The sequence below is a fragment of the Lepus europaeus genome, chromosome 11, assembly GCF_033115175.1.
Source record: "Lepus europaeus isolate LE1 chromosome 11, mLepTim1.pri, whole genome shotgun sequence".
In the NCBI taxonomy this organism is placed as follows: Eukaryota; Metazoa; Chordata; class Mammalia; order Lagomorpha; family Leporidae; genus Lepus; species Lepus europaeus.
The window spans coordinates 25,590,861-25,613,933 of NC_084837.1; the positions used below are offsets into that span (position 1 = coordinate 25,590,861).

Here is a 23,073-nt window from a genome sequence, read left to right on the forward strand (position 1 = left end):
CCCATGTGGGAGACCTGGAGGAAGCTCCTTGCTCCTGGCTTTGGACCAGCCCAACTCCAGCCTTTGAGGCCATTTTGGGAGTGATCCAGCAGATGGAAGATTATCTCTCTATAACTTTGCCTTTCAAATAAATAAATCTTTTTAAAAATTTGATATGAAACTCATTTCCTATCTCTTGTCTATACAGTGCTTTACAAAACTGCTGAGTGTGGCCAAAGACGAAATCGTAATAAATTTAGTTTAAAGATCTAATCACCTTGAATGGAAGGATGTCTCATCCAAATATTAGAAAAGAGTCTTTTCTGAGGTGAGCAGAGAAACTTGGCTATCTAGGCAGAAAAGGGCTAAGGAAAGTAGAAACAGGGAACAAACAGCAGATTCATCGTTCCACAGTTATTTTTTCTTTTAGCTTAAAACAGGGAGGTCTTCCTTATCATGCTGGCTAAATTTGCCTATTGGGAGTTTTGATTACTTCCCCTTTCTCCTGATTTCTTGAAAGGTCAGATAATCAACTAAGTTCTGGTTTGGAGACGTGGGTCTTTGGCATGAGTAACTCCATTTTGGTTTGGTCTGGTCTGTTGGGGCCTCGTGGAGGCACTCCATCCCAAACAATGGCCTCTGATAAATTTTATCATTAAGTGCCTCCTGAAAGTGCACTAAACGTGTTGCTGTTTCATAGCTTTATGTGATTTCATGAATTTCGTTGTGAGATGAGGGTGTTAGAATCTCCCTGATATGTTCCCATCAAGTATTACCCTGGGAAATAAATCAGTTTTTAACCTTCTTCAAAAAATCATGTTGGAGGGGCCAGCCTTATGGCATAGTGGGTTAAGCCACTGCCTATGATACCATCATTCCATATGGATACTGGTTTGAGACATGGCTGCTCCACTTCCAGTCCAGCTCCATGCTAATATGCCTGGGAGGGCAGCAGAAGATGGCCCAAGTACTCACACATGGGAGACCTGAAAGAGGCTCCGGGCTCCTGGCATCAGCCTGGCCTAGCCCTGGCCATTGAGACCATTTGGGGAGTGAACCAATGGATGGAAGATCTCTCTCTCTCTCGTGCTCTCTCTGCTGTCTCTTCCTCTCTCTGTAACTCTACCTTTCAAATAATTTTTTAAAAAGATTTATTTATTTATTTGAAAGTCAGAGTTACAGAGAGGCAGAGGCAGAGAGAGAAAGAGAGAGAGAGAGAGACAGGTCTTCCATCTACTTCACTCCCCAGACGACTGCAACTGCCGGAGCTGTGCCAATCTGAAGTCAGGAGCCAGGAACTTTCTCCAGGTCTCCCACACGGGTGCAGGAGCTCAGGTGCAAGTGGAGCAGCTGGGACTCGAACTGGCACCCATATGGGATGCCAGCACTGCAGCCCGAGGCTTTACTTGCTACGCCACAGCGCCGGCCCTCAGATAAATATTTTTTAAAAAGTTATGTTGGAATGGATATTGTGAGGCTGCAGGTTAAGCTGCCACTTGGAATGCCCACATCCCATATAAGAGTGCCCAGGATTGAGTCTAGGTTCCCCTTCCAAAGCAGCTTACTGCTAATGAGCTTGGGAGGCAGCAGATAATGGCCCAAGTACTTGGGTTCCTGCCACCCATGTGGAAGACCTACATGGAGTTCTTGGCTCTTGGCTTCGGCCCTGGCTCAGCCTCAGCTATTATAGGCATTTTGGAAATGAACCAATGGAGGAAAGATCTCTCCCTATGTCTGTCTGTCTTTCTCTCTTTCATTTTGCCTTTCAAATAAATAAATGATTTTTTTTAGAAAGACGTCAATTTTTAGCACACATTTATTTAAAAGTTTTTATCTATTTTCATTTTTTTAAATTAATTTATTTTTTTTAATTTTTGACAGGCAGAGTGGACAGTGAGAGAGAGACAGAGAGAAAGGTCTTCCTTTTGCCGTTGGTTCACCCTCCAATGGCCGCCGCGGTAGCGCGCTGCGGCGGGCGCACCGCGCTGATCCGATGGCAGGAGCCAGGTGCTTCTCCTGGTCTCCCATGGGGTGCAGGGCCCAAGCACTTGGGCCATCCTCCACTGCACTCCCTGGCCACAGCAGAGAGCTGGCCTGGAAGAGGGGCAACCGGGACAGGATCGGTGCCCCGACCGGGACTAGAACCCGGTGTGCCGGCGCCGCAAGGCGGAGGATTAGCCTAGTGAGCCGCAGCGCCGGCCTATTTATTTTCATTTTATTATTTAATGACAGAAATCTTTTACCTGCTGAATTCGTTCCCCAGATGCCTGCTGGGGCTGGGTCAGGCTAAAGCCAGGAGATCAGGAACTCAGGGTCTCCCATGTGGGTTGCAGGAACCCAAGTATTTGAGCCATCATCTGCTTCCTCCAAGGTTACAAATTAGCAAGAAGCTGGATCAGAAGCCAAGAAGCTGTGGTTTTTTTTTTTTTTTTTTTTTTTTTTAAGATTTATTTATTTTATTATTTATTTGAAAGGCAGAGTTACAGAGAGGCAGAGGCAGAGAGTGAGAGAGAGAGGTCTTGCATCTGCTGGTTCACTCCCCAGATGGCTGCAACTGCCAAAGCTGAGCTTATCTGAAGCCAGGAGCCAGGAGCTTCTTCCGGGTCTCCATGGAGGTACAGGGGCCCAAGGGCTTGGGCCTTCTTCCACTGCTTCCCCAGGCCACAGCAGAGAGCTGGATTGGAAGTGGAGCAGCTGGGACATGAACCAGTGCCCATCTGGAATGCTGGTGCCGCAGGCAGAGGCTTAGCCCACTACTTCACAGCACTGGCCCCAAGAATCTGGTCTTAATCCAGACACCCTGGTATGGAATGCAGGAGCCATAAGCAGCCACTAAACTAGCTTTGCCAAGTGCCCGCCCTCTACCGTGTATTTTTATTTCCTAATGAAAAACTCTTTCAAATTTTAAGATTACTATCAAAAAGAAAAATAAAAAATGAGTGAGATAGTGAGCTGCTGACCTCATTGTAGATTTGATCATGATGTAAAAATAATTTGATTGTAGAGTTTGAAAAATAGGGTTACTGGTTTCCCAGAGACACTGAAATTTGGGGAATTTGGACCATGTCATGAATTATTGTCAATCATTTGTCCCTGTGAAGGGCTCTAAAGATGAAAAAATAGGAATAGGAGCCAATGATTCTTTGAATGATGCTTAACTGTTAAAAACAAAACAGAGGTCTGGTGCCGTGGCGCAGTAGGTTAAATCCTCTGCCTGCGGCTCCAGCATCCCATTATGGGCGGAGGTTCTAGTCCCAATGCCCCTCTTCCAATCCAGCTCTCTGCTGTGGCCTGGGAAAGCAGTAGAAGATGACCCAAGTCTGGGCCCCTGCACCCGCATGGGAAACCAGGAGGAAGCACCTGGCTCCTGGCTTCAGATCGGGCGCAGCTCCAGCTGTTGTGGCCATCTGAGGAGTGAACCAACGGAAAGAAGACCTTTCTCTCTGTCTCCCCTTCTCGCTGTCTGTAACTCTACCTCTCAAATAAATAAATAAAATCTTTTTTTTTAAAAAAAAAAAAGGAACTTCCCACCCGTTATAAAGGTTGAGGATGAAACTGATGGTGTTCTCCACACCTGACCGAGTGATTGTCAGGACTGCTTGGAATGAGGTCGATGAGGCACATGTGTACAGATAAGATCACGTATATGCATGTGTTCTTGTTTCCCACAAGTGGCGAAGCTGGTTGTTCCTTTCCCAAGGTCACACAGCTCCTAAGGACCATCCTGCCCTGGAGCTGATTCAGGATTGATTTTTTTTTTTTTTTTTTTTCCTGTTCAATTCAACCAAAATGTTCTTGTTTACCCTGGGCCGAGACACTACAGTTAGGCACTGAGTGAGATATGGTTGTCAACCCAAAGGAAGTTGCATTTTATCTGAAACCATAATTTTAAAAGAGGGAGAAGTATTTTGGCAAACTTGGGACTCTGTCTCGTGCCAGTGCTCTATGGAATACTACACAGAGGTTAAAAAAAAAAATGAAGTCCAGTCATTTGCAACAAAATGGAGAAATCTGGAAAACATCATAGTGGGTTAAATAAGCCAGTCCCAAAGGGACAAATACCATATGTTCTCCCTGATCTGTGACATCTAACTGAGCACCTAAAAGGAAACCTGTAGAAGTGAAACTGACACTATGAGAAGCAATGACTCGATCAAGCCCTTGTCCTGGCTGTGGAGGAACACCTTATTATTTTATCCTTTTGGTATTTTTCTTTTTCTACTTAATACCATTGATTGAACTCTTTACTTAACACAGAATTATTCTTAGGTGTTTAAATCTAATTGAAAATTGATATCTGTAAAAAATAAGAGTGGGAATAAGAGAGGGAGGAGATGTACAGTTTGGCACACATTCCCACGGACTTACACCTAAGGGAAAAGCTAAAAATTTGCCATAGAATTCCAAATTCCATTAAGTTGCCAGGTACTAATGCCATCTTACATGTTAAAGTGATTATATTAAGTATGTTACTGATCATATAGATAGGATTAAGTGTCAAAGGGATCAAATAAATAAGGCCAAATGTCTGGTAATAAGAATAGATAGAATTTAAAAAGAGAGAATGGGCAGGAGTGGGGGGGAAGAAACACTATATTCCTTTTTTTTTTTTTTTTGGACAGACAGAGAGACAGAGAGAAAGGTCTTCCTTTTCCATGGGTTCACCCCCCAAATGGCCACTATGGCCAGCGTTATGAGCCGATCCAAAGCCAGGAGCCAGGTGCTTCCTCTTCCTCCCAGTCTCCCATGCGGGTGCAGGAGCCCAAGCACTTGGGCCATCCTCCACTGCCTTCCAGGGCCACAGCAGAGAGCTGAACTGGAAGAGGAGCAACCGGGGACAGAACCTGGCGCCCCAACCGGGGCTAGAACCCAGAGTGCCGGCACTGCAGGCGGAGGATTAGCCTAGTGAGCCGCAGCACCGGCTGGAAACACCATATTCCTAAAAGCTGTACAAATGAAATTTGTATTCATTAAATAAAAACCTTAAAAAATAAAAAGGAATATGCTGAAAAAAAACAAAAAAACAAAAAACAAACCTCAGAGACTACCCTAACTGGAAGGCCAAGTGAGTAACTTAGCACAGGGTGTATCCTGGGAGGCCTCCACGCAAGTGAGGTGCTTTACATGGTACCAGCTTGTCATCACAAGTGCTCACACGTGTTTAGCCGAGGCTGGAGCTGGTGGGGAGTACAGTCGGTTATTTCACACCAGCACCTTGCAGGGATCCCTTCCCTTCTCCCCCAGCCTCAGCACCATGGCAGGGATGGTGGGTGCAACTCCCGTGGCTCTGATTCTGCCAGGCCCTCTGAAAGAAGTTGTTTCATTGCATAGCTCTTAAGGGCTTCTCTTCACAGGCCCCTTTAAGAATACTGCATTCCCGTGGGAGGATACTGGAAGACATTAAACCGCCTCTGTAAACTTTGACCTTGGAGGATAACTCTTATCAGCTCCATCAGAGCTTAACTGCTCCCTCTGACCTTGGCCTTTTCTTTCAACTCATCTGGTCCCGCCTCCTGACTCAGTCTCCTCCCAGCTTTCCCTGGCCAGCTTGCTGGTTCTTTTCCAGCCGCCTAACGTGCCATGGCCTCAGATTTCAAGCTCTGACTGACCTGCTGACCTGGACGGTGCACACCCAGCCTCCTGGCTGACAGCCCCAGGCACTGTGTCCCCCATCCCCCTCCTGATTTGTCTGGCTCTGTTCTGTAGGCAGTCCTGGCCCAGGGGACTCTGTCCACCTTTCCCCACCACACAGGTCTAGGTGGGGCATGCCAGCATCTCATGGGGAAGAGCAAAGCCAAGCCTAGGAAAAGAAGGGAAGGCCTGGAGAGGGAAATCGAGCATGTTTCAAAACAGACCTTTGAGTCCCTTCACTCAGTAAGCAGGAGTGTCTCCTGTGTGTCAGGCATTGTCCTGGGCCATGCAGGCACAAGATGACCAAGAAAGATATTTGGGATTCCAAAAAACTATTGATCTAGAATGAAGTGCAGTCTGTCCCACCGTTACCATACTAGTCACACAGTCTCATGCTGGGTAAGGAAGTTTTTGTGAACTAAACTTGGACTTAGTATTATCCTGAGCTAGCTTTCAAGGTTATTGTAGCCAAAATACTGTTTATGGGCCAAAGTTAAGTTACAGCTACTAAACTTACGGAGTACTGGGACAGTGACCAAGTCTAATATGAAGTGTTACAAGTATCAACTGTATTAAAACAAAAGGGATGATTGCCCATCCTTAACTGCTCTCATATTCTGCAAACAGGACTGTCAGGAAATTGATGAAGTTTTTGCCGGTGTTTCTCCCAGTCTTTGAAGAGACAACTGGGTATTTTGTGAGCCTTTACCCTTAGTGTGAGCTGGCCATCTGGAGACTTTGGTCAGCATGGGTGGCGAAGTCAAAGCTTTTTTTTATAAAAAGATTGATTATTATTTATTTGAAAGGCAGAGAGAGGAGAGACTCTCTGTTTCGAGAGAGAGAGAGAGAGAGAGAGAGAGAGAGAGAGAGAATCTTCCATCTGCTGGCTCATCCCCCAAATGGCCACAACTGCTGGAGTTGGGCCAATCCGAAGCCAGGAACCAGGAGCTACTTCTGAGTCTCCCACACAAGTGTTAAGTGCCTCTGCTTCTCTGTAACCCTGCCTTTCAAAAAGATAAATAAATCTTTAGAAACAGACAAACAAAAAAATCTTTTCACTTAAAAAAAAGCTTTTAAGGGCTAAGCAGTTGTTTGGGAAGGGGCAGGGTGATGAAATATTTAAAATAGTATAAGAGATATTGTTATAAAACTGCAGCAATGACAGTGCTGTGCCGGCCAGGTGAGAGGATGGCAGAGGTTACCGTTGCACCAGCCTCTATACGTGAGTGATCTGCTTAGGAGAAATTGGGAGAATTGATGTACTCGTACAATATAAGGCAGCAAGAAATTGTGTTATTACCAACGATCACCAAAATGTAGTCAGTGTATGGTCTATGAAAGTATGCTCTTGTATTTCTCTTCAGAATTAAAAAAGGCCAATTTCACATTCAAAATTTAGTCTAAAAAATAAAATAAACATGAGTTTTTAGATTATTCATCATAGAGTCTGGGTATGTCTTTTTTTTTTTTAAGATTTATTTATTTGAAAGAGTTACAGAGAGAGGTAGAGAGAGAGAGAGAGAGAGAGAGAAAGAAAGAAAGAAAGAAAGACAGACAAAGAGGTCTTCAGTACTCTGGTTCATTCCCCAGATGAATGCAAAGGCTGGAACTTCGCCAATCCACAGCCAAGAGCCAGGAGCTTCTTCCGGATCTCCCACATGGGTGCAGGGACCCAAGCACTTGGGCCATCCTCTGCTACTTTCCCAGGTGCATTAGCAGGGAGCTGGATCAGAAGTGAAACAGCCGGGACTCGAACCGGTGTCCATATGGGATGCTGGTGCTGCAGGCCATGGATTTAACCCACTGCACCATAGCAGCAGTCCCTGGACATGTCTAAAATGGCAAAAGCAAAAGCAGGTTACAGCATTGCTCTGCAAACATTGAGGATAGCTAGAACAACTCATCTGAGTTCCCCCTAACCCCGTAAGTATTTGGTATGCTACTGGGAAAATCTCAGTAGAGCTTATTTAAAACCTAATTGCTTGGTTAAGTAGAATTCAACTCGGAATCAGTTATGATTCTGATCAGAATCAGATATGGAGAGGGATTTCTAGGACTGAAAAAACTCAGTGGAACACCAAGAAGTGCCTCCACATCCCACATCAGAGTGCCTGGGTTCCAGTCTGGCTCCGCTTCCAAACCCAGCTTCTTGTTTATGTGCATCCTGGGACACAGCAGGTGGTGACTGAAGTACCTGGCTCTGTGCCACCCCTGTGGGAGATCTGGATTTTGTTCCAGGTTCCTGGCTTCAGACTGATCCAACCCCAGCTGGTACAGGCATTTGGGGGAGTGAACCAGCAAATGAATGACCTCTCTCTGTCTCTGTTTCCCTGCCTTTCAAATACAATTTAAAGCAATAAATACAAATTTTAAAAAGAGAGATCACCTTACTGAAGTTACTTCTCTAAAGGAAAAACTGGTCTTTGGTAGGAATTTTCTAGAGTGGGCAGTATCATTTCTTGTATCTGTCACTCACATTATATATATGTCCAGCGTCACATTTAGACACTTAAAGAGCTAACTTTTGTGTTATTTTTTTCTTAAACAGTATCAGATTTTTCCCAGGCATAGAGGATGTATGTTATCTATCAAAATAAACAAAAGTATCCAGCCAAAAATGGAATTTTGAGCAAACCTCATGGACTCTTGTCCTGACTTTGTTGTAATTCTGTTCCAGGGTCTAATGGCCGTAGATTGTCCATACACTGGCATTGTGGACTATCGGCAGGTTGCTTTGTCCTTTGCCAAGGATTTCCAACAAGCAGGTGGTTCTATCTTAACCAATTTTGAAGTAAATGATATTGAAATGGCTAAAGAAAGCCCTTCGAGAAGTAAAGATGGTAAGCCATTCTTATCTTTTCTACTGAATACTTGTAGTGACTTTTTAAAAACCTTGGGATTGCTTTTTCTGGATTGGTGCTAATGGAAAGGTCACCAGGAGCTGGGCTGGGGTAGGTCTCAGAGGCAGGCGCACAAGGGATAGTGTGTGGTTGGATGTTGGACAGCCAGGGCTCCTCAAAGGTCCCCAAACACTTCCTTGCCCTGCAGGTTAGAGTCAGAATTGCTTGTTCAAAATGAAATTTTGATATCACCAATACTTCTTGAATCAAATCAAACTTACTGTCTGGGTAGAACTTAGGAGAAATTGGGAGAATTGATGTACTCGTACAATATAAGGCAACAGGAAATTGTGTTATTACCAATGATCACCAAAATGTAGTCAGTGTATAGTCTATAAAAGTATGCTCTTGTATTTCTCTTCAGAATTAGAAAAGGCCAATTTCACATTCAAAATTTAGTCTAAAAAATAAACTATACATGAGTTTTAGATTATTCATTTAGAGAGTCTGGGTATGTCTTTTTTTTAAAAGATTTTTTATTTATTTGAAAGACAGAGTTACAGAGGGAAGGAGGGAGGGGAGGAGGGAGGGAAAAGGCCTAGGAATAATAAACCTTTTTAAAAATGTTTGTTTTATTCTATTTATTATTTTTTATATTATTTATATGAAAGACAGAGTGACAGAGACAGACAGATGGACAGAAAGCGATCTACCATCCACTGATTCACTCCCCAAATGACTGCAATAAGTAGGGTTGGGCCAGGCTTATGCCAGGAGCCTAGAACTCCATCTGGGTCTCATGGGTGGCAGAGCTCTAAGTGCTTGGGCCATCGTCTGCTGCTTTCCTAGGTGTATTAGTAGGGAGCTGGATCAAAAGTGGAGCAGCCAGGACTTGAACTGGAGCTCCAATATGGAATGCTGGTATCCCAGGTCAGCTGAGCCTGCTGTGCCACAGCACTGGTCCTGGAATAAAACTTTGGATGATTCTTGGGCACACCCGTGTTTCAGAATGGCAGCCCGTGTTCATAAAATGATTCAGCCATTCTGAACACCCCCACTCCTGTTTTACACAGCGCTTAGAGTTTATTTTGTTTTGAGGGTGTTAATATTTTTTTTAAATCAGATGAAAGATTTGAAAGGCTTCTATTTGCTACTGGGAAATCTGAAGGAGAAAAAAAAGTAGTGCCATGTTCTTTCTTCCTTGGCAGGTTTTAAAGACGATTGAGGCCGTTCTCAGCCTTGTAAATTTTAAGAAGATGAGCCAATTGTGAAGTAATTAAGGCTGTTGTCTGTAGGCAGCATAATGAATCTAATTTACAGTAGAGGTAGATGTAATCTTATTTGCTGTGCATATACACTAAAAGATTGAGATCCCATGTATCCGAGTGGAAATTAATCTGATAGACGGTCGGTTTAATATTGGAAGTTTTTGGGTGGTGATAATCTTGCTTCTCTCAGCAACAGAGAACCTGCAAGGAATCAGGTCAGCAACACTTGGACAACACAACTTCTTCTGTAATAGCTGTAGCTTGTGGGAAAATACCTACTGATTTATCACGATCTGTTGTATAGCATGATTTCTAGGATTGTCCTTCAAGAAAAAGTTGGCACTGTGTTGGAGCTCAGATGGGGAACGGTTTATAAGCACAGATTAAACAAATTAAAATAGAATGAACTAAAAAACATGCCAGAATTTTCAAGACTGTCAAATGTGGACTAGTTTAGTCTTATTACTTGGTAAAACACTTCAGAATGAAAAGTAGGTTGCAAGTGTGGTTATGATAGAAGAAATTCATTTACATTTGTTACTAATATAATATTTCCAATAATATTGATCTTCTTTTGCTAAAAATAAGTCTTTTACAAATTCTTTTTTTTTTCAGGGATGAAATATCCAATTGTTATAAAGAATACAAAGGTAAAATTTCTTAAGCCAAACTACTTTCTATTTTTTCCCTTTCCCTTTAGTAAAAAGTTGATTTAATTTAATCCAAAGTGTTGTATTTAAAAAATATATATTTATTTATTGTTATTCATTTAAAAGAAGAGAGACAGACACAGACACACTGTTCCTAATTCACTCCCCAAATGCCTGTAACAGCCAGGGCTGGGCTAGGCTAGGCTAGGCTGAAGCCAGGAGCCTTGAACTTAGTCTATTTCTCCTACATGGATGGTAGGAACACAACTACCCGGGCCATCAGCTGCTGTCTTCCAAGGTGCGCATTAGCCAGAAGCTGGAACTGAAAACAGAGCTGAGACTCAACCCCAGGCACTCTGATACGGGTTTCAGTCATCCCAAGAGATGTCTTAACCACTGTTCCAAAAGCCCACCTCCCACGGTGCTGTATTTTAAGTCATTAAGTGAAATTGGTCTAATGTAACAGTAACCCCGGGAGAAATTCTTTTAGAGATATTTTACAACTTTTATTCTAAGAAGAGTTTTGGCTTTGGAATGTCTTCATAAAATGGCACACACAGAAAAGGATAATAAACACTTAGAATGGTTAATCTTAAGGCAAAACTGAGAGGTATTTTATTGCTCTGCTTACCGGTCTGGGTTAACTTATTAACGAGAAAACTTTGAGGGGGTGTGCAGCTTGTGCAGAGGGAGATGAGCTGCTTTTCTTCCTTCTCACACAGTGTGAAGCAAGAATGACAGAGAAGCGTGGATTGCCTTGTCTGTGGCAGCGTCAGGGTCCAGTTCCGGGAGCAGAGTCAGTCCTGAGTATTCTAGGATTCCTGGTGGGAATCAGGCCTCATGCAGTTGTGAAAGGATCTGGGTAAGCAGAGATCCAGATGGGACTCTGCGTCCCAGATGGTACCTCCGCGTGTCCAGCTGCTGGGGGTGGGGGGTGATGGCTGCAAAAGGGAAACCTCTCAGAGCTCTGAGGGTGCTCTTGCCTCTGGGTCTGCACCCAGGCAGCAAACTGGGGCAGGTCTTGAGGATCAGCAGTTGGAAAACAGAGTTGGAAAGAGATCTGGGATTCACTGGGCCGGGCAGTGGGTGTCAGCCTGTTTCTACATTGGACCACAATGGATATGGATGACCTTTAAACAATAGTGACCACTGCTTTCCTTCTGCCTGCCACATCTTAGGCAGTGCCTGTCTCAGTGTACTTCAAGATAGAGCCATACAGAGGAGGGAGTTCTGCCAAGCATCGTTCCAGCTTAACCCAGTCGACACAGTACAAACCCACCCCTTGTCACCCAGGCATTCATATGCACGCTTCACTGCCATAGTTAGCTTCAGAATAAAGACAGTTGTAAAACTGTGCTTCCACCTAACAGGGTGTAACTGGCCCTCAGGGAAGTTCACTCTCTCCATCTTTGGGTGGTGTTCATTCTTTTCTAGCTGAGCCATACTCCTCCTGTGAGATCCTGGAACTTCAGTACTGCGATACAAGGTTAGCCTCTGTTTATGCATCTTGTGTTAGATTAGTAGTTCTCACCTGGAGGCGATTTTGCTCCCCAGGAGACATTTTTGCTTGATACAGCCTGGGGAGAGAAAGGGAGAAGGAGAGGGAGAGGAACAGTGTTCCTAGCATCTGGTGGGTAAAGGCCAAGGTTGCTGCTCAACATCTTTCAGTGTGGGAAACAGACCTCTAAAACCCAGATGGTAAATGCCAGTGGTATTGAGGCGGAGAAGCCCTCTGTCTGATAATGGGGGGATGGCAGAGAGGGGTGTCCTACTCTTCCCAAGCTGCCATACAGAATACCACCGAAACTGAGTGACCTGAACAACAGAAATCTCTCTTTCCTTCTTTTCCCCCAAGTCCCGTATGCTGGAAGTCAACGTCAGGGTGCTGTCAGGTTGCTTTCTGCCGGGGCCTCTCTTCCTGGCTTGTAAATGGCCATCTTCTTACCAAGTCCTCCCATGTCCTCTTCTCTGTGCGTGTGCAGAGTAATCTTGAGTGTCTTTTCCTCTGTGTGTAAGGACCCCAGTCCCATTAGATTAGGGGCCTCCCTTATGACCTCCTGTAGCCTTAGTTACCTCCCTGACAGCCGTATCTCCAAATCATTTTAGGAAGTCAGGCTTCAGTGTGTGGATTTGAGGGAACACAATTCAATCCTTAACAGTGGGACACAGAAAGAATAGAAAAATCTATAAACAGAGGCATTTTACTTCAAAGTAAATAAAAGATCCTCATAACTACAATATTCCGTAACTACAATATTCTGTAATTAGTCATATGGTCATAGCTAATATATAATTTCCTTCTTCCATTACCCATTCCTTGTTTTCCTTTCCTTTGGCAAGCATCTCAGCTGGTCATGGTTCCCAGTCTGATAGAGTAACCCAGGTTTTCATTCCTGAAGTGTGTGTGCCATTAGCTGCCCTGCCCATTTCAGGTTGTGGTAATTCACGGTAACTCTTAAAGCAGTACATAGAATAGAGGTGCCCCTGGAGAGTATTCCAGAAGTACTCCTTTATCATCTCAAGCCCTCTGTAGTAGCAACTGTGTTTCCCCTTAAGAGCCAGGACAAATTTGCCATTCAACCCAACAATTCCCTCTGCCTTTTGATTCACTGGCCTAAGAAGCCTGGGGTGGCCAAGTATGCCAGTATCAGCTTCCAGTTTAATGGAACCATTGCTGATTCTCCAATGAAAGTGTTTTCCCATTAGGAACTAAGACTTATACATCATCAGAGCACAGAGTTATAGGGAAAGAAAGCAAAAATCTTGCTCATGTGTCCCTGGGGTAATGTGAGGAGCTACTCCCATTCTTACCACTTAATTTCCAGTCATGTGAATCCTGGCTATGGGAGAAACAATATTATGTATAATTATATGCATTATATATAATGTAGATATATTCATTGATTTATAGCACAGATAGCATCCTTGGAGGACATTGCCCAACCTTTCAAGGTGTTGCCAGCTAGCTAGTGTTGTTATTCAGCCTTCAAAAACCCATTCTACTTTCTGTCACCTGGTGACTACAGGATGATAGGGAAAATGGTCATCAGGAAATTCTGTAAGCGTGCGCTTTATTTCTTCTCTTCATATGCTGCAAAATAAGTTCATTAATGAGAAGTAACGCTTCTGTGTAAGATACTGGGATGGTAAGGAAGGCATCCTGTGAGTTTACAGATGGTAGTTTTCGCACAAGCTTTGTGGGCAAGAAAGGCAAATCGATTGTCTGTTCCAGTGAGAACTAAGTGTTCCTGCCTTTCTGTGCTGGAAGTGGTGCTGGGGATGTGCCTGTGGCTGTGTTCTCTGCTGTCAGCAGATCGAGCTCTCAGTGGCTGTGGACAGATCCAGCCTTGGTGAGCGAGTCCATTGCTCAGCTCATGCGTCTTCTCTCTGTCTTTGCTGCTGTAACTATTTCTTTCCAGCTTTATGGAGTAATAATTGACAAAGCTCTACATATTTAAGATGTACAAGTACAATGTCATAATTGGATACATGAACGTACTGTGAAATGATTACCATACAATGATCAGGTTAGTTCACATATCCATCACTTCATGTTAGGAGTTTTTTTGGTGGGTGCTCTCTTAGCAAATTCAAGTATACAATACAATGTTATTAACTGTAGTCACCATGTTATATGTTAGATTCCCAAGATTTATTCAGAATATAGCTGAAAACTTGTATCCTTTGAGCTGTATCTCTCCCATTTCTGCCACCACATTCTCTTAGTTCCTAGCAACCACTATCCTACTCTCTATTTTTATGGATTCAGCTTTCTTTATATTTCACATAAAAAGTAAGACCATACAGTGTTTGTCTGTCACTGTCTGGCTTATTTATACTTAGCGTGACATCTTCCAAGTTCATCTGTTTTCTCACAAATGGCAGAATTTCCTTCTTTTTCTATAGTTGAGTAATATTACATAGTGTATATATACCACGTTTTCTTTATCTATTCATCTGTTGTTGGACACTTAGATTGTTTTCATCTCTTGGCTTTTGTGAATAGTGCTGCATTGAACCTAGGAGACCAGCTATCTCTTTGAGATACTGATTATGATTTGTGGGGATAGATACCCAGAAATGGGATTGTTAGATCATATGGTAGTTCTATTTTTAATTTTCTGTTTCTCGCTGATGGCTGTACCAGTTCCCATTCCTGCCAGCAGTGCATCCTACGTCCTCACCAGTGCTTGTTATCATTTGTCTTTGATCTTAGCCATTCTAAGAGGCGCGAGATGCTTTCTCATTGTGGTTTTGATTTGCACCTCACTGATGATTAATTATGTGAACACCTTTTCCCTTACCTATTGGCTATTTGGATGTCTTTGAAAAAAAAAATCTATTCCAATCCTTTGCCCATTTTAAAATCAGATCATTTGTGTTTTGTTTTGTTTTTGCCAATTAGTTGTATGAGTTCTTTATATATTTTGGATATTAATCTCTTAACAGATATATAGCTTGCAGATATTTTCTCCCGTTCTTTAGGCTGCCTCTTTACCCTGTCAATTGTTTCCTTTGTTGTTCAGGAACATTTTAGTTCAATGTAGTCCAATTTGTTTCATTTTGCTTTTTTGCCTGTGCTTTTGATGTCCTATCCAAGAAATCGTGGTTAAGACCAATGTCAAGCTTCTCCCCTATGTTTTCTTCTAGGAGTCTTATAGTTTTAGGTCTTAGGTTTAAGTCTTTCATTTCAAGTCAATTTTTGTAAGTAGTTTAAGGTCAAGTTCCAATGTCATTCAGTTACATGTAAATATCCAGTTTTCCAGGCACTATTTATTGAAGAGACTATTCTCCCCACTAACTATGTAGTTCACAAAGCCATCAATAAGGACAGGGCTCCCTAGGGAAAGAGCAGGTCTGCTGATTGTTGTAATCTGGCACAGTCAAGATTACTCTTCCATAAGCATTCCTGTGGTACCCAAATATCTTTACATCTGTGCCTGTTCGGAGTGGTCTGTTCACAGATATTTTTTCCACAGCTCCTTTTCCTGACTATCTAGGCAATCCATTGGTTACTGAACACAAAGAAGTATAGATCCATACTTCTGGTGTAGATCCATACTTCTGGTGTAGATCCATACTTCTGGTGTAGATCCAAACTTCTGGCATAGATCCATACTTCTGGTGTAGATCCATAGTTCTGGCGTAGATCCATACTTCTGGCGTAGATCCATACTTCTGGTGTAGATCCATACTTCTGGTCCTCTCTACTTCTAGGGAAGATAGATAACTGGGTGTGATGTTCAAAGTTCTGCCCACTGCAGAGATTGCTCTTCTCCACACTCTTTCAGGGCCGCTCCAAAGTAGGGCTCCACTGCCACAGCTTTACACTGTCAAGTGGTTTGCGAGTGTTGTATAGACCCAAAGGCAGACTGGCCCTATAGTTTGTCTTCCTTGGTCAACTGGTCATAGGGCCAGAATCAGGTACAGAAGAAAGAGGCAATGTAGCAGGAGTAGGGCTCATAGGAATTTGAACCACTTGCCCCTGCAGTGTTGTGCCTGCAGAGGACCTATATAACCCTAACATATTTGTCCTCCTTCTTGATGACAGAATATTGCTGTACTTACCCAGTTTTGTGGTTTGATGAGTCAGACAGTGACTAAGTTAATATAATGGGTCATTCAAATGGTGGCTTGGTGATCTGCGGTCAGATACGCATTCAAAAACAGAATCACTTTCTCAAAAGGAAGATGCCGCTGCGGATGGTTCCACGTTTCCTCCGACACGCTCAAGTTCTGCGCTGTGATTGACCTGTAGAAGCCTGCCAGCAGCTCTGGAGACTTCGCCACCTGCCACAGACACTTCAGTTGTCATCAGACCTGCTGGGTCATGTGACCTAAGTGGCCGAGCAACCAGAGTTTCAATTCAAAGAAAGAATAGCAGGCTGTTTTTGTGCCTGCCCCCATGCGCAGAACATTTTCACTAGAGTATGCTATGTCATGTGATGGAATGTATAACAGGACCAATGAGATACCAGTGGATATTTAGTTCGCCCAGAGTTATTGTAGTTGTTTATGCTTTTGTCATTTTGTTTAGACAATTTTGTCATTTTCCTTATAGTATAATTTTGGGGTTCAAATTCAGAATTTTGGGTTCACTTACCAAGTTGACCATCTGTGCTTTTATATGAATGGAAAGAAAAGGAATTTAAAAAAATTAACTTTTAGGGGAGAAGTTGCACATTTGTACATTAGATATGGGAAAAACATCTTTTTCACTCATTAAAGAACAAAAGAGATGCTCTATTTAAGAAGAAATTTAGGGTTAGGGATGGTGTTTGTCCTATCAGTTGAGACACTGCTTGGAGCTCCTGCATCCTACATTAGAATATCTTGATTTGAGTCCTGCTCTGCTCCTGATTCCAGCTTCCTGCGAATACACACCCTGGAAGGCAGTAGGTGATGGCTCAAATAGTTGAGTCCCTGCCACCCACATGGGAGACACAGGTTGAGTTCTCAGCTCCTGGCTTCATCTTGGTCTAACCCCAGCTGTTGTGGGCATTTGGGAAGTAAACCAGCAGATATGAGATCTATCTCTATCTCTGCATGTTTCTCTCTTTCTCTCTCTCTTTGTTCTCTGCCTTTCAGATAAATAAATTTATGATTGATTATTCAGTGTTTATCTAACTTTCCATTTGAAAGTGAAATTCATATGTTGCTGGATTTAATGATTGTTTTATGTATGACACAAAATGGTTTCAGACACTTGTGCTGGTTTTAATTTCTTTCTTGAAAACTTTTAAAAAAGAGAGTAATTAGGCTATTGCATGCTAGTGCCGCTCTGCAAGTTCAGCTCATATCTTTACATTTATGATAGGCCTTTCTGCTACTCTTGTGTTCTGAAAACAAAAGGACTGCTGCCCTTTTAAGTAGGAACAGTATATTTAAATCACATAAAAATATGTCTTGTGCTTTGAGTATAAAACTCGGGATGCACTAGAAAGATACTAGAATAGGGCAGTGTTTGTTGTTTCTGACACAGCCCTTTTGACTTAAAGGGTCTTAAAACTATATGGTTTAGTCTAGCTAATTTTCATTTTAATTCACTGTAAAGAAGTTTCATCTGGTTTTCTGAAAAACATGACTTGTAGGAACCCCTGAAAAGGAGCTTCACTTTCTGGCAAGAGCAAAAATCAAGTGCATTTAGAGTTGAAAATACAGCACAGCAGAACAAGGCTGAATCAGTGAGGGCTGGAAAGAGAGTGTTGAGGTGAGGTGAGAATTCCAAGGCTTCAGAAATAGGTTGGCTTAGCAGACAATCCGGGGGCCAGTGCTATGGGTGCACTAGGTTAATCCTCCACCTGCGGCGCCAGCATCCCATATGGGCTCTGGTTCTAGTCCCAGTTGCTCCTTTTTCAGTCCAGCTCTCTGCTGTGGCATGGGATAGCAGTAGAAGATGGCCCAAGTGCTTGGGCCCCTGCACCCGCATGGGAGACCAGGAGGAGGCACCTGGCTCCTGGATCGGATTGGCGCAGCTCCAGCCATTGCAGCCATTTGGGGAGTGAACCAACGGAGGGAAGACCTTTCTCTCTCTCTCTCTCTTTCTCTCACTGTCTGTAATTCTACCTGTCAAATAAATAAATAAAATCTTAAAAAAAAAAAAAAAAAGAAGAAGAAGAAGGATACAATCCGGTGGCTGGCATTGTGGCACAGTGTGTTAAGCTACCACCTGCAACTCCAGCATCCCATATGGGTGCTGGTTCAAATCCTGACTGCTCCACTTCTGATCTAGTTCCCTGCTAATGGCCTGAGAAAACAGCAGAGGATGGCCCAAGTGCTTGAGCCTTTGTACCCTTGTGGGAGACCTGAATGCAACTCCTGGCTCCTAGCTTTGGCCTGGCCCAGCCCCAGCCATTGCAGCCATTTAGGGAGTAAACCAGTGGGTAGAAGATCTCTGTTTCTCTTTCTCTCCCCATCCCTCTTCCTCTTTATAACTCTGCCTTTCAAATAAAGAAAGAAATCTTTAAAAAAGGAAGTAAACAATCTAAGAACAAGAAGTTACCAGGAACAAGGAATTACTGGTTGTTTATAAGAAGTAGAGAGATGGGAATTAAAGTATGGTGGTGAATAGTGATGAAATGAAGTCAAATTATCTAAAGCTGGTAGAATGAACCTAAAAATGTGCCGTTAATAGCCACAGAAATGTGTGGGAAATTACAATGGCCTAAGATTAATAGTCTCCTGACCACTAAAACAAACCTTGGCAGTAGTGTGTGCTCCTATTAGGTGTGGATTGAATGAATGAGGCTGCTAAAGTAACCTCAGCTTGCAAAGTAAATATTGATCAGAAATAAAAGACAGCTTGGGGGCCAGGTTACAGTTGGTACTGAGCAGGATTGATGAGTGTGAAATAACTCAAGAGTAATAGGATAATTACTCAGGACAGGAGATGCTGTTCAAAGGACAAAGGATGCCAAATTGGTGGCAGCCATCTAAATGATATTTGCTTCTTCATGCAACAAATGATGAAGCTCTCTACTGTAAAACAGGTTTGTGTGTGCATGCAAGCATAGCATGTTTACTTATTTATTTGAAAGGCAGAGAGAAAGAAACAGATAGAGAAGTTCCGTCAACTAGTTCACTTCCTAAAAGTCTATAATAGCCAGGCTAGACAGACTTCTTGAAGCTGGAAGCCAGAAACTCAGTCCAGGTCTCCCATATGGCAGGGACTCAAATACCTGAGCCATCACCTGCTGCCTCCCGGAGTGCACATTGGCCGGAAGCTGGAATCAAGAATGGAGCCAGGACTAAACCTAGACACTCCAATAAGGGAAGCTGGTGTTCTAAGTGTTGTCTTAACTGCTATACCAAATGCCTGTCCCACATGGGTTGTTTGTTAATTATCCATTATAAAAATAAGGTCAACCATTATTTTTTAAAAAGATTTATTTATTTGAAAGGCAGAGAGAGAGGGAGAGAGAGAGAGAGAGAGAGAGAGAGAGAGAGAGAGGTCTTCCCCTCGTTCAGTACCCATATGGCCACAGTGGCCAGAGCTGGGCCAATCTGAAGCCAGGAGTGTGGAGCTTCTTCCGGGTCTTCTCCCACGTGGGTGCAGGGGTCCAAGCACTTGGGCCATCTTTCACTGCTTTCCCAGGCCGTAGCAGAGAGCTGAATTGGAAGTGGAACAGCCAGGACTCAAACCATAGCCCACATGGGATGCTGGCACTGCAGGTGTGACCATGCCACAGCATCAGCCCCTCAACCATTATTTTTAAAAAAAGATTTATTTATTTATTTAGAAAGGCAGAGTTATCCAGAGAAGGAGGGAGGAAGGAAGGGGGAGAGAAGGAGAGATTATCTTTATCTGCTGGTTCACTCCCAAAATGATCACATTGGCTGGGGCTAGACCAGGCAGAAGGCAGGAGCCTGGAACTCCATCCAGGTCTTCCACATGGGTGGCAGGGGCCCAAGGACTTGGGCCATCCTCTGCTGCTCTCCCAGGTGCAAAAACAGGGAGCTGGATTAGAAGCAGAGCAGCCAGAACTTGAACCATTGTTCATATGGGCAATACAGGCAGTGGCTTAACCCACTGTGCCACAGTGCCCAAGGTCAGCCATTGTTTTCTCTAAACTATAAATACTGAAGAACTGTTTTTTTGCTGATACCCATGTTGAATATCCTCTTTTAGAAGAGAAACCCGTTTCTCTACCTTCATCTTCTTTCCTGTCATCTCTGTCCCCTTCTTGGTGCATTCTGCTCCTCTCTGCTTTCTACAAATCACACTTCTGTTTTGCACCAGGGAGAGGAAGTTCGGAGTCAGTATGTTGTGACATGTGCGGGACTTTACTCAGACCGCATTTCCGAGTTGAGTGGCTGCAATCCTGATCCTCGCATTGTACCATTCCGGGGAGATTATCTGCTGCTGAAGCCAGAAAAATGCTATCTTGTAAAAGGGAACATTTATCCGGTAGGTAATACGTTTGCCTTCTCACTCTTTTCAAGCTGGTTGTGGCCATAAAAGGAATGAAAAATATTTTCATCTGAACTGAAGGGAGATTTCAAAAGTCTGTTTGTGCAGGCATTTGATTTCATCTCTGCAGGTCGATCCCTAAAGCTGTATTCTGATGTCAGGGTCGCTAAAGTGTAATGAGCTACCTGCAAGTAATATGCGTCTCCAGAAAGCATGAGTGTACGTGGAGACGTGAGCAGTGCCGTCAGGATTCTCCTCCTCCCTGGTTAGGGTGCACTTGCAAGAGAACTGGGCTTGGATACCATACATCTCGGTTCACTAGAGGTGCAGAAAAGGGATATGGCTGCCGTGTGGTTTCAGGAGGAAGAAGGCAGAGGCGTTTTACAGGAACGCTTTATTCTTCTGCCTGAAACTACCCTAAAAATGAATGAACCCCTTAAAATACATTAGCTGAACCTGATGAAGTTGCCAGCCTTCAGCCAGTTGATGTTTTTGACTTTGCCTCAACATTCATTTCATCTGCCTCAATGGAATGCATTCCCCCTCTGCTGTGAATGTGCATGTTTTCTTTCTTTCTCTTCTTTTTGTTTTTTATTCCTGGCAGCTCTACTTTTGCTTGCCAGTCACAGCCATCCTCAGTGTAGGAGAGAGAAAATAACCCGAAGTAGCACAGTTCATCTTTTTTCTCTTTACCCAGCAAGATGAGTAGGTAGGACAGAGTGCTCCAGTACCAATAGCGTCAGTGTTTCCTGGCTGGCATTTCTAACTCAAAACAGGTTAATGGTGATGTATATGGGGGCCAGTGCTGTGGTTTAATGGGTAAAGCTGCTGCCTGCAGTGTCGGCATCCCATATAGGCACTGGTTTGAGTCCCGGCTATTCCACTTTTGATCCCGCTCTCTGCTATGGCCTGGGAAAGCAGTAGAAGATGGCCCAAGTCCTTGGGCCCCTGCACCAATGTGGGAGACCTGGAGGAAGCTCCTGTCTCCTGGCTTCAGATCGGCACAGCTCTGGCCATTGCGGCCATCTGGAGAGCTGAACCAGTGGATGGAAGACCTCTCTCTCTACCTCTGCCCCACTGTAACTCTGCATTTCAAATAAATAAATAAATAAATCTTTTTTAAAAAGTAATATATATGTGAGCACAGCTCACAGTGCAAATTAAACACATGGGAAGACAGTTTTTATATTACCAGCTGTGTGTTTGCATCTGTAGTAAGATGGTGTGCTAAATAGGGCTAACAGTTCTTTGCTGTATTAAATCCGTAGGTGCCAGATAGCCGGTTTCCTTTCCTAGGAGTCCACTTCACACCAAGGATGGACGGCAGCATTTGGCTAGGACCTAATGCAATTCTTGCCTTTAAACGGGAAGGTTATAGACCCTTTGATTTCAATGCCAGAGATGTTATGGATATAATTGTCAATAGGTAACAACTTTATTCTCTTTAAAAATCATCTACGTACTTATGTTTTTAATGTGGAAAATCTGTCTTCATAGTCGATTTCTTGTGGAAGTCTTCGTGTTTGTTGTTTGCATATTGAATTTCCTATTCATCCAAATGAAGGTCTTATTTTAACCTCCAGAAAATTATGAGGAGCTAGCATGATATCTTGGTGAAAAGAAGATTGAATAGCTTGGTGTTTGGAGCAGTGGTCAAGATTGCCACATCCCATATCAGAGTGTCTGGTTCGAGTCTAGCTCTGCTTCCACTTCCAACTTCCTGCCAAGACACACCTTGGAAGGCAGCAGATGATGGATCCATGCTTCCCACGTGGAAGACCCGTACTGAGTTCTGGGCTCCTAGCTTCAGCCTGACTCAGCCCAAGCTGTTGCAGGCAGCTTGGGTCAACCATGATGGAATATCACTCTCTGTCTCTGTCTCTCTAATCTCTGTCCCTCTCTCCTTCCTAAATAAGTAGAAATAAATCAATAAAATTAAAAAAGAAAATATGGGCTGGCACTGTGGCTTAGAAGGTTAAGCTTTCACCTGCAGTGCCAGCATCCCCAGTGGGTGCCAGTTCAAGTCCTGGCTGCTCCACTTATGATCTAGCTTTCTGCTAATGGCCTGGGAAAGCAGCAAAATATGACCCAAGTGCTGGGCCCCTGCAACCACATAGGAGACCCAGAAGAAGCTCCTTGTTCCTGGCTTTGGTATGCCCAGCCCTGGCCATTGTGGCCATTTGGGAAGTGAACCAGCGGATGGAAGATTCTCTCTCTTCTTTCTCTGTATCTCTGCCTTTCAAATAAATAAATATTTAAAAAGAAAAAAATAAGAATGTAAAAGCCATTCATACATCTGGCAATCCAAATTTGACCATAGTGTTAACCTTCTCTGTTAAGGAAAGGAAAATAAAAAGAATATGAAATTTAAAAACTAAAGATTTTCTTTTAAAAGTAGGTGTCTTGCTTTGATAAGATTATTTCCAGCCAATCACTGTCATTTTGTAAAAGATTAGAGAATTTGACAGTGACCAAGATTGTTTCCTTTGTGATTGTGTCGTTTGTATGTACTATTGTGTTGACCTGCAATGTAGGATCTTCACTATGGCAAGAAATAACTTTGTGAGGTATTTTGTTTGGTTCTTTTTTCTGCTGTTTCTCTCTGGAGAGTTCCATATCAAAGTCACTAGAAACCTTTTAAAGCTATACTTAGCTTAGATTTCACCCTTCATAGATTCTGAAGCAGAGGGTAGGGTTTAGAGTGGAGCTTGTAAAAAATACCTCTGTACATTCATACGTGCATACGTAGACTCTGCAGAGATGTGAAGGTCTGTTAATGTCTTTTATATATGTTG

General features: G+C 43.3%; 1 protein-coding gene across 5 annotated transcripts in view; it reads left to right on the plus strand.

Annotated features, from left to right (window-relative positions):
• Window positions 1-23,073, plus strand: part of L2HGDH (L-2-hydroxyglutarate dehydrogenase) — a 56,723-nt gene that overhangs the window by 19,993 nt on the left and 13,657 nt on the right. For 4 of the 5 annotated variants that reach the window (XM_062205154.1, XM_062205156.1, XM_062205157.1 and 1 more), the window contains 4 exons: window positions 8,288-8,450; window positions 10,334-10,368; window positions 20,108-20,275; window positions 21,547-21,704. In XM_062205154.1, coding sequence (XP_062061138.1) covers window positions 8,288-8,450; window positions 10,334-10,368; window positions 20,108-20,275; window positions 21,547-21,704 — 524 coding nt within the window. The remainder of the gene's footprint in view (window positions 1-8,287; window positions 8,451-10,333; window positions 10,369-20,107; window positions 20,276-21,546; window positions 21,705-23,073) is intronic. The other variant, XM_062205158.1, reaches the window with a different exon arrangement.